The sequence below is a fragment of the Mesocricetus auratus genome, unplaced genomic scaffold, assembly GCF_017639785.1.
Source record: "Mesocricetus auratus isolate SY011 unplaced genomic scaffold, BCM_Maur_2.0 Super-Scaffold_100028, whole genome shotgun sequence".
NCBI lineage: Eukaryota > Metazoa > Chordata > Mammalia > Rodentia > Cricetidae > Mesocricetus > Mesocricetus auratus.
Window position 1 is genome coordinate 18,699,508 of NW_024429209.1, and position 11,758 is coordinate 18,711,265.

The 11,758-nt window shown below is 52.6% G+C and overlaps 1 protein-coding gene and 1 long non-coding RNA gene across 2 annotated transcripts; one reads left to right on the plus strand and one right to left on the minus strand.

The window, feature by feature from the left end:
- Positions 1-577: 577 nt before the first annotated feature.
- Positions 578-2,198, minus strand: LOC121134570. The gene is made up of 2 exons (XR_005871669.1): positions 1,894-2,198; positions 578-936 (listed from the first exon to the last, which is right to left on the minus strand). It is a non-coding gene; the product is annotated as an uncharacterized LOC121134570 (long non-coding RNA).
- On the plus strand, positions 1,332-11,699 carry Fam210b (family with sequence similarity 210 member B). Its single transcript, XM_005074461.4, has 4 exons — positions 1,332-1,597; positions 7,339-7,508; positions 8,398-8,648; positions 11,212-11,699. Exons 1-3 carry the CDS (start codon positions 1,412-1,414, stop codon positions 8,612-8,614), a joined length of 573 nt encoding a protein of 190 aa, XP_005074518.1. The 5' UTR covers positions 1,332-1,411; the 3' UTR covers positions 8,615-8,648; positions 11,212-11,699.
- The last annotated feature ends 59 nt before the right edge of the window (positions 11,700-11,758 follow it).

Sequence of the window (11,758 nt, forward strand, 5' to 3'; positions counted from 1 at the left end):
TTCCTCCAAGCCTATCCCACCTCCCTCTCTCAGCCCCAGATGGTCACTGTCCTGTTCTGGCTCTCCAGAACTTTGCCTGTTTGGGGCATTCTGTAAAAATGAAACCCTGAGGCACATCGTATCTGTGGCTGGCATTTTCCCTTTGGCATGACAGACTTGTCCTGGATGGAGGAGTCGACTTGTTCCTTTTAAAAATGATCTTAGTATCATAGGGGGTGGGGTGCAGGTCAGAGAATGGCTTTTTTCCCTCTTTACCCGGGCCCTGGGCTTAGAACCCAGACCCTCAGCTCGTACAGCAAATGCTCTGCCTGCTGAGCTGCCTCCTCAGGCCCCGATTGCCCCTTTAATCCCTCATGAGTGGGTTCCACTCCAGAACTGTGTCACAGTCTGGGGTTACATTCCCCGGGTGACAGGCATCTGGATCACCCTGTATGAATATTTGTTTCCTCTTATTCAAGTCCTGTGTGTGTGTGTGTGTGTGTGTGTGTGTGTGTGTGTGTGTGTGTGTAAGATGGGTTCTCTCATGTGGTCAAGACTGGCCTCCTGGGTGCTGCAATTACAGACCTGCACCACCGTGTCAAGAACACAGTTTACTTTTTTTCTTAAATTACAAAAACAAAGGGGTTCATTTTGGCTCACGGTTCTGGAGGTCCAAAGTAGAGGGGCCACAGCTATGCCAGCAAGGCCCTGCTGTGAACTCAAGTGCGCAGCAGTGCAGAGTCGGGTGAGACAGAGTGAGCTCTTATCACATTGTAGTCTGGAATTGAAATGAGTCTGCCTCTCTTGAGCGCTATGGGAGTGGGGTTGCTGGGCAACCTAGTTTGTGTACTTTTAGCTATCCGTGAAAGCACCAAACTACTTTCCACAGTGGCTGTGTTCATGAGTGTAACTTCGATTGTCCATTTCTTCTCGGTCTTCCAGATTTCACCCATTCTTCTGGGAGGAAAAACAAAGGATGCATGAGCCCACGGCATGAAACAGCAGCAGCCACACTAAAAAATCCTGGAAAGCCCTGCGAGGTCGCATTCCACAAAGGACTGGCCTGAGCTCCCTAGAGCCAGGCTGATGGACTGGGCCGGTTTCCCCAGCCCCGCCTACTCTGCTCCAGGAGGCGGGACTTAGCTAGGGAGGTGGGGCCTAGGGGCGGGGTTGCGAGCACGCGGCTCCGGATGGCCCCGCCTACCCAAAGACAGGCTGCTTCTGCTGAGGGCGGAGCTGAAGGGTGGAGCCCAGAGCGTGTGCGCCTCTATAAGCCCCGCCCAGCCCGCGCTCAGCTCTGCTCTGGGGGCGGAGTCTGGAGGGGGTGGGGCGGGGCCTGGCAGGGAGGGCTCCGGGCCCCGGCCCCACCCACCGCGCGGTGTTGGTGAGGCTTCCCGAGTGGGCAGCCCCGGAGCAGCGCTCGCGGCGCGCCATGGCTGGGCTGCTGGGGCTGCTTCGCCCGGCGGGAAGAGTGGGCGCCCGGCTACGGCTCCGGGCCCCTTGGCCTCTGGGAGCCACCACCTCCTGTGCTTCTCCGCTCTGGGCCTTGGCCTTGTCCCGCCCAGGGCCGGACACCCGGCTGCTGCACACGGCCCGCAGGGACTGCCTTAGTCGCCAGGTAAGCCTCCCCACACCCACTCGGACCCCGAACCCCAAGCAACCCAAGCGCCGTGCCAGGGCCAGCCCCAAGGACAGCTTCGCAGTACACCTGCCCAAAATGGGTCACCTCCGGGATCCCTGAGTTCTCAGGTCCCTAGAATCCGAAAAACATCTCTTTCAAGTTAGCAACCGGAGAAACTAAGTCTGGGGGTGGCGTGGTGCGCCGCCCAAGGTCATGGAGTCGCCCGCCGAGCCCCGGTTTCAAAAGCCAGAACAGTGGCGTTACTGAGCGGATTGCAGGGAACCTAAACTCACTATGAACTTCCAAGCCGGCTTCTGAAGTTGTCCCTTTTGAAGTTCAGGCCTTGGCACTGGGCCCAGGAGGCTGCTTCTCCGGGTGCCGGTGTAGCTAACTCCTCCCTGTGCCGGTTGCTCCACCCTGTTTATCTAGCTGGAAGAGCAGGCTCTCAGGGCAGGCAGTCCATCCTGTTTCTTTATGGTTGCCTTCCCTGGATGCTAAGAGTGAAAACTAGCTTCCGTTCAGACAGCAGCGCAGCTCAGATGGGTCTCTGAAGAAAGTAGTGGAGTTTCGAGGCCAGAAGCATTCGATTAAGTCGTGGTGCAAGCCTGGATCCCTGCAGGAGAGGGCTTTCAGCTGCTACCCCAGGTCTGGACCCACCCATCCGTGGGCCGTGTGACCGCAGACCCAGAGCCAGGAGGCCTGGACCTGCGTCTGACCTTTCAGAAGGCTAAAACTGGCACCTTCCCACCAGGAGTCTGGAGGACCCCCCCCCCCCCCCCGCCATGAATCAGACAGTTATCAGCACTGTCCGCTCTTGTAGCTTTTCAGTAAGTAGCCAAAGGGATTGATCCGTGTCCTTGGGTGCCTCACACAAACATGGAAAAACTTCCTTCCCCTCCCCTCTCTAATCCTGAGTGCAGGGCTTACATGCTTAGAACATACCATCCTGATTCCTGATGAATCTTTAGCATAGCTTCCCCCTCCTCCAGGAAGTCTTCTGTGACTATCAGTGGTGTTTTCTCTCTCTCTCTCTCTCTCTCTCTCTCTCTCTCTCTCTCTCTCTCTCTCTCTCTCTCACACACACACACACACACACACACACACACACACACACAGTCTCTTCTCTGGAGCTCCGATCCTCTCTGCCTTTGTGATCTGGAACAATCTCTCACCTGGTTCCACCACATCACCCCTGTTGGCAGCCGGACTCTGCCTCGGCGGGCGGGTGCCTGTTCACAGCAAGGACGAGTGTGGTCTCCGGCTCCTGGGATCCCTACCTTTGTTTGCTTAGTCAGTAACCTTGATCAGATGCTCTCAGGGTCCCATGTCTGTGCAATGGGATGCTAGCAAGTCTTTTTCCCAGAGGGGACAGTGCGCTCGCCGGCCCGTGGCGCATCAAGCCAGGCTCAGCGATCGCTGTCATCAGTGTGAGCACACACCGCAACAGGGTCCCCAGGGCCCGGGAGACGAGCTTGTTTCTTCCGTTTGGAGATCAGAGTGGAGTCAGAACCTAACAGAAGGTTGGAACAAAAGATACTCCTTGAGAAGCCAGCTGTGGGGGAAGGGCCTGCCCTTGGCCTCAATTCATCCTCCCATGCCATCTCCACCCTTCACTGGAAGGCCAGCTGGGGTCTCCAAATGTTCTAGACATTAAATCAAGTGTCTGAGTGTCATGCCCACCCCTCCTACAGCAGGGACTGCACTGTGCCGGGGGGAGGGGCATGCACTGCGCCAGGAGCCCACCTTTCCACATCACACATGATTCAGGGTCGCGTAGACCAAGTGAGGGGAGCCCACTTGTGACATTGGGAGGGGGCACACTGTTGTGCAAGTGGCTTGCTGGCTTCCTCTCCCCGATGTGCAGCATCATCACCCCAGCTCCTCCCCTTGCCTGTCTTGGTGTGTCCCCGCCTGCCCTGGTATGTCACTGTGTGTTGTCCTCTGCTCCCTAAAGTCGGGGTGTCTTTTGAGGTTGGTCTGTTTCGGTCCTTGCACTGTCCCCTGCTCTGGAACACTCTGACCCAGAGAGGATACAGAAGGCTCAGTGCTGGGACTGACTGGGGTCAGGCTAACCACTGTGCCCTCCTTGGTCACTTACTCAAGCCCTCCGGGCTTTGCAGATCCTACTCCATTCCTGGGGCTGTTGTGAGTGAGGGTTGTATGGACTAACGTTGCCATGGCACTTGGGAACATTGCTTGGTACAAGGTCAGCGCTTCTCAAGTGAATGGAAGCGAGTGTCACAACGCTGGGATCAGCCTTCCTGTCCTTTTCCTAATGCGGCTTTGCACAGGTTGTTTTGAAACAATCTCCTGTGTTTAATGTGCTCCAGCCCCGGCTGACCTCCAACTGGGTAGCCTGAACTTCTGACCCTCCTGCCCCACCTCCAAAGGGCTGGCCTTACAGGCTTATTCCTCCAGGCCAGGTTTGTACTGTGCTAGGAAATAAAAGCTTGCACATGCTAGACTGAGCCGCACCCCCGCCTGGGCATTTTGAGGTCAGTGTTACACACTCAGGGCAGTTCAGAGCGCTTGGGGGTCGTGAGCGGCAGTACTTTACAGAGAATGGGTACCTACAAATGCCCCGTTGCTTACACATCACCCTCGTAAATCCCTTTGCTTTAGCTTCTTTAAACCCCTCAAGGACTTGGAAGAAAAGTGCACGGCCCTTCATGTCCTGCGAGAGCAGCCATTCCTAGTAGGAGAGACTTTCCCAGAGTGTTCTGGTTCTGGCGGACAGGAAGAAAAGCTGCCACTGCCTTCTTTTATTGGCCAGCGTTTGCCTCTTGTGTCCTTGAGTCCTGCTGAAACGCTTGCAGGGGCTCTGGTTCCTCCTGATAAGTAACCCCCTCCCCCTGGGCTGTGCTGATAGGACACTCTGCAGCCCCTCCCAATGCCTGCCTCTCTGTTGGGCCAGTGTCAGTCAAAAGCTCATTGATGCTTGCCCAGGCCATCTCAGTTATGGCCCATTCTCCATGCCCCAGAGCGGCCACAGCTGTCCCCGACGAGGCCCCTTTGTCTCATACCCTCAGGTTTGGCAAAAGGCCGTCTGGCCCAGAGAGGAGAGTAGAAAGGCAGCCAGACCTCCAGCTAGGAAATAATCAGCAGCTTCTGCAGGGCCGGAGGAGCAAACGTTAGAACCAGACTTCGCTTGTTTTAGAGAGGGGAGCGGGCTGGAGAGATAGTTTGGTGATTAAGAGCACTGGCTGCTCTTGCAGAGAACCTGGGTTCAATTCCCAGAATCCACAGGACAGCTCACCAACCATCTGTAACTCCAGTTCCAGGGGATCTGAGGCCTTCTGGCCTCCAAGGACACTAGGCATGTACCTGGTGCACAGATGTACGTACATGCAAGCAAACACCCGTACGCATGAAATCAGTCTTAAGAGGGGAGCCTTGGCAGGCCCAATGCAGGTGCTACTTGATTAGGACTTAAAGACTACAGCGGGGGAGGGGGACTCTTGACGGAGGCAGCATTTGCATCTGACATGTGGGATGGACACACACACACACACACACACACACACACACACACACACACACACACAAACACACCCCTGGAGCACATCCTGAGCTAGCAGGGCTTTCCCCTCTAAGCTTAGTGACTGCCTTCCAGTCACCTCTGGAACTGATGACAGGGCCCAGTCCCAAGCCTTTTCCCAGATCTGCAAAAATTAAAAGCAGGCTCAGAGGCCTAGGTACGCACAGAAGAGCACCCCAGCTGCCCACTGAGCAGCATGCGTGTGCAGACAGCAGCGATTGTGCACCTGGGGGCTGGTGAGGGACATGGCAGGGTCACCAGCCTTATGCCACAAGTGCAGGAGGGCCCAGAGCTACAGCAAGTGAGGATGCATAGACCTGGCGGTCCCTGACCGTGTGACACAGTTGGCTGTATGGACGCGGTTTGTGGGTTCCAGGGCTGCTGCTCAGAACGGGACCATTTCCTTCTCATTAGGGGAGTCCTGACTCATTTCCTGGGGATACCGGCATGCTCACTCCCTTGTCTTTGCAGTCTCACCTTAAAATCTGGGGGGAAGGGGGGAGTCTGCCCCACTGCAGGATCAATAACTAGAGGTGGCCGTCAAGAGCCAGATCCATAAAGCCTTTGGTTAAAAGCACTCTTGTAAGGTGGGTCTATTGTCCGTCCCAAATTTGCAGACTCGGAAGATGATGCAGTGTGTGTTAAGATCACCCCATGTGACCAAAAGGTGGTCCAGCAGGTAGCACTTGCCTTCCATACCTGACAACACTGGCACCCATGTGTGGTCTGAATGAGAGTGTCCCCATAGGCTCGGGCCTGTGAACACTTGGTCCCCAGTTGGTGGCGCTGCTGGGGAGGGGTAGCCTGTCACAGGGGCCGGCCTTTGAGTGTGGTCCTGCTCCACTTCCTGTCTGTTCTGTGCCTCCTGGTGTGACTGATGTCCCAGCCACCATGCTGCCACCCTCCGCGTCGTGATGGACTCTTATCCCTCCGGATCTGTGAGCCAAAAAACCAACTCTTTCATGGTCGCTTTTGGTCTCGGTGCTTTACCATGGCAACAGACAAGTAACTGATACACAATGTAAAGAGAACCAACTCCACAAAGCTGTCCTTTATCTCCATGTACATACTGTGACACGCACATCTATGCACATGTGTGTGAGCACACACACAAATAATGTGTTTTAAAAAAAAAAAAAAAGATTGCTACACATATCCCAGTCAACCGGTCAGTATTGTATTCCGGAATCGGCCTTCCCCGTCATGTTTCCTGTCTCAGGGGCACCTGGCTTTTGGAGCCCCATTCTATTCCAACCCCACTCGGCTCCCGGGGTAATGCAGACATGGAGTTGTGTGTTCAGTCCACAGACTTGGAGTATCTGAGCTCTCGTGGGTCGTCTTTCTCCTTTCTGTGGCCAAATATTTGGCAAAAGCAACACCAGGAAGCAAGGGCTTGTTCTGGCCCACACTTTGAGGCTGCAGTCCATCCTGGTGAAGTCGCGGTGGCAGTTGGGTGAGGCAGTCAGTCCAGTTGCATCTGCAGTCCAGAAGCAGAGAGAGGTCAGCACTGGTGCTCATTCAGCACGGGCAGGGGGGGGGAGGGGCTGTCCAGGGAACGGCGCCACAGCCGTGCAGGGTGGGTCTTCCTCCCTCCCTTAGCCCCTGTGGAAATGCTCTCACAGACCTCTGCAGACGTGTCCACTAACGTTATCCCAATCAGGCATCACAGCCCTGGCCTTAATAGCAAGCCTCTGATGTTTCACTTCTGGGCTAGAGGTCAGAAGTCCACACCTGCCGCACCGAGCTAAAGTCACGGTGACAGCAGGGCCAGATCTTCCTGGGGTTCCATGGCAGAGTTCGTGTCCTGCCTCTTGCAGCTTTTAGGCCTCCTGCTCCCTGCTCTGGCCACACCCACATCCAGCCACACCCACATACCAGTGCAGAACAGCGCCTTCAGACCTGTGCACCTATCGCCTTCTCTCAGACTCCGACTCCTGCCCCCTCCTTTCCCTTGTGAGGACCCACCCAAAATAATCCTAGTTAACATTCCCATCTCAAGATCCATGGCCAGATCCCATCTGCTAAGTCCTGCAGTAGGAGGTGACGTGTACATCTCCGGGGTCGTCCTTCCGATGACCTAGTCCAGGTTTAGTGGGAGTGAGAGTGAAAATTGACGTCTGGATGGGTAGATGGAGGTGCACGACTCTGATAAGGGTAAAAACCAGGGGTAGCCACTAACCTCCCCTCCGTCTGTGCACAGGAACCCAGCAGAGTCACTGAGCCACGGGGCAGTGCCACCAGCACAGAGAAAACGCTGAGCAAATCGCAGCAGCTGAAGAAGGTCTTCCGAGAATACGGGGCTGTGGGCGTGTCGCTGCACATTGGGATCTCCCTGGTCTCCCTGGGGATATTTTACACAGTCGTTTCCAGGTGCGACTTTCAATGGTGTTTGCTATGCTTGTGGCTGGTGTGTTAGCTCACAGATGTGAGTGCCAGGGAGGCTGAGACTGCTAGGCCCAGGCTAGCCTGGGCTCGAGCGTGAGGCCTGTCCACCAACAGCTGAAGGGAGGAGGTGCTGGGGCGCAGCCAGTGGGCAAGAACACTTACCCAGCATTCACAAAGCCCTGGGTTCCATTCCTCAAACAGCATCCAGCATACCTGTAATCCCAGCATTCAGAAGGTGGAGGCAATAGGGTCAGTTACAGGTCATCCATCCTTGGCTACATAGAATTTGAGACCAGCCTGGGCTACATGAGATGCTGTCTCAGAAATATTTGGTTTTTTTCTTCCTGCTATAATCTAATATATGAATTTTGTTGTTGTTTTATTTTGAGGGGGTTGTTTTGTTTGCTGAAACCTACCTACTCCTCCAGTTCCTTGATTTATATATATTATATATATATATATATTATACATACATACATACATACATACATACATTTCATCTGGATCAGCAAGATGACTCAGTAGGTAACTGAGTTCCACCCCAGAACCCACAGTGGAAAGAGAGAACCAACACCTGTCTAATCCTCTGCATGCTGACCATGGTACATGCATTGCCCATACTCAAACACACAACAATCATACATTTTTTTAATTAAAAAGTAAAAATATGCCGGGCAGTGGTAGCACACGCCTTTAATCCCACTTAGGAGGCAGAAGCAGGCGGATCTCTGTGAGTTTGTGGCCAGCCTGGTCTTCAAAAAGATTTCCAGGACAGTCTAAAAAAAAAAGTAAAAATACTGTTAATCTTCTAGGCAAGTCAGTTTGTTCGTGTAATCCCTGGCTATAATGTTTTCTCTGCCTCTTTCTCCCCCAGTGGTGTAGACATGTCTGCAATCCTGCTTAAGCTGGGCTTTAAAGAGTCGCTGGTGCAATCCAAAATGGCAGCCGGCACCAGCACATTCGTGGTGGCCTATGCCATCCACAAGCTGTTTGCGCCTGTGCGGATCAGCATCACCTTGGTCTCTGTGCCCTTCATCGTTAGGTACTTCCGCAGAGTGGGCCTCTTTAAACCTCCAGCCGCCAAGCCGTGATGAAGCCACTGTCTTCTGAACGACAGGACTTTGGGTTGGTGTCAGGGTGGGGTTTTGGGGGACGGTGGGGGGCAGAGGCTAATTGCTGTGTTCCTTGTGGGTTGATTTTACTTTTGCCAGCAAAAATCAGGCTTTTTAATTTACTTTTTATTATTTTTAATGTTCCTCAAAGAGCCATGTGCGTGACTTAAAATGTCACCAAGGCTTCAAAATGAACCAGGTGTGGTGGTGCAGGCCAATAAAGCCAACTTCTGAGAGGGCTGAGGCAGGAGCATCTCAAATCAAGGCCGGTTTGAGCTCCTGGGCTTAGGGTCGACAGAGAACAGAGGGCTGAGGGCAGTCGAGCCCCCGCCTGGCAGGCAAAGGGCCCAGATTGGATCCCAGTACAAAAAGAGACCGTCTACAAAATGCTCCTGGGTCATTAGGCAGGAGTCTGTCCTTAGTGCCCCATGGGTCTAATCTCTGCTCAGGTTCTTAAAAAGCAATGGTTACTCTGCTGGCTTTTAAAGCTCCCTCTCCCCTGATTTGTCACTGGCAGCAACCTGTAGTTTAACACCCAGTATTCTGCAGACAGCTGCCAGCACTACAGTTAGTGAAGTAAACATTAACAACCCGGAATCACGATCTACATTAGCACCAAACCCTTGACACAACACTTGCTTTGGGGAAAGCAAGCCAGGAACTTCATTGACTCTGAAGCCCCTTCATGTCTGGATGTGATGGGGCTGTGTGTCTGAAACCTCACCGATAGGGGGCAGAGTCGTAAAATATAGGACCGCTGCCCAGTTGCAATGTCGTCACCCCGCTCCTAATGCCCCTATTTAGGGGAACTCAGATTCTCACGGAGAAACTAGAAGCATCCTAGCTTTCTTAGACAATCCACTTAGTTATCTAAAGCTTGAGACATTCCAGAACTGACATGATGTTTACAATGTGCCACTGTTTAAATTTTTTAATTGAATTAATATGCATGAAGTTTTATATACCACTTTCAAAAAAAGAAAAAAAAAGAAAAATATTGTTTGTTCCAGATGCAGGACAACCCTGAAGTACTACAAGCCGAGGGGAAGAGAGAGGTCTTAATTAGGGTTATATTGCTGTGATGAAACCAGAGGCAATTTGGGCAGGAAAGGGTTGATATCACTCACAGCCCCATGTAACAGTCCATCATCAAAAGCAGCGGGGGCAGGAACCTGGAGGCGGGAGCTGATGCAGAGGCGATGGAGGGTGGGGTACCGCTCACTGGCCTGCTCCTGGCTTGCTCAGCCTGCTCTCTTACAAAACCCAGGACCGCCAGCCCAGGGATGGCCCCACCCGTGATGGGCTGGGCCCCCCTATAACGATAATCGAGGCTATATAGGGAAAAAACAATATATTTATTTATCAGGGAGAGAGAGAGTCGCACATACCAGGAGTTAGAAGCGTGGCTGGCTTCCAGGAGAAAAAGAGGGAGGCCCCTTTTCCTTTCACTACCTTTTATCTCTACCTTGACCCCGCCCTGTTGGGCGGGCCCCACATCAATCATTTAAGAAAATGCTTGCCTACAGCCGGAATCCTCTGGAGGCATTTTCTCAATTGGGGTTCCCTCCTCTCTGATGACTCTGGCTGTCATCAGGTTGACATAGAAGCAGCCAGCAGGAAAGCTGGACAGGTGTAACTGCAGCCCGCCACGGGAGCCTAAGTGTAGAGGAAGGTCAGGGTAGAAACGAAAGCAGAGGCTCAGACTGAGGCTTCCTCCTTAGGAGCCAGGAGCAGCTGGAGCAGTGATGGAGTGATTGGCTCCATCACTTGGCCCTCCCCCCCCGGGCAGGCTGCCATGGGGCATTTGTTATGTCAGATCCAAGGCACTCCAATCCCCCAAAACCCAGAAGTCAGTTCAAATATTCATTCCTCAGGAACTTGTAAAACCGGTTCCCCTCTACCAAAAGGAGTCATTTCCCTTACCTGGCAGAAGGGACATCTAGCCACCTGTGGCACCTGTCAGCTGTCAAAGCTCATGCCGGTATCATGAGTACCTGACACACATTTCTAAGTCCCTGCTAGCATCCAGCTCTTCTCTCCTCGTCTTCCTGAAACTCCCAGGGTCTCACAGGCTTCCCTTCCCCCAGCCACTCCACCCTGTAACCAGGCTAGCTACTCTCTCTGTTCTCTAGCCCCTGCCCGTCTGTCACGGGTAGCCCTAGTTATGTCCAGTCTGCTGGACATGTTCAGTCTTTTCTCTCTCTGCTCTGGGCTCCTCCAGATAGATGCCTCTGGCTGTTCTCTATCTACAGTAAAAACCTTTCCCTGAACCATACCATGTCAGCTTACAGAGTTCTACCCTGGAGAGCCAGTGTTTGAACTCTGAAGTCTGCTCAGCTACATGGTGCAAAGCATTGCATTCATTTTTCTTGCTCACAATTCCTTTTAAGTCACTTTGACAATCAGAAAACAAAGAACCCTGATTAGCAGAAACGCATTCTAATGAGATCTGGCTGAGTTTCTTAGCCCAGTTACCCACATCATTTGTCTCAGTTAACATTTAAGAGAATTTTTGTGTGAGATTCTGCATTCATAAGATTTTAAAGTGGAATTGTATTATTTTCCTCTTAATGCAGGTCATGGCCAGCTTTCACTGACTTAACATCAGGATGCATTGCAGAAACTAATTTCAGTGACAGCCAGGTAGCTGAGCAAGATGCCCCAGTGCAGCAACAGGAGATACCTTGTGTAGAACAGATGGGGCCTCTCCACTGCCCTGTGTGGACCCCACCCATCCTCTCCTCCCCTATTCAGGTACCTAAGTAACACCTCCACAAAGAAAACACATTGAAAATAGCAATAAAAATACAAACTGTACCTACAGCATGGTCTTCCAAGCCAAATCCCATTCACATGCCTGTGCCCACAGCCAGAACCAGGGATGAATTGAGACTAAAGCACTATATAAACAAATCTAAAGCAGACATGCTCCTATGTTATCCTTAGTGGAACTGGAGCAAGGAAACTATTTTAAAATGTAAGCCATTGTTTGCCTCTAGTTTTCTAAACAGACCAAGTGAACATCTTAGATTCTGTGGAACCAATAAAAATCTTTGTAAAATGATGTTTTGTCATCTGCCAAGCCGTTACTGCTGCCAGTTAGGAACAGCACCATGTGATATG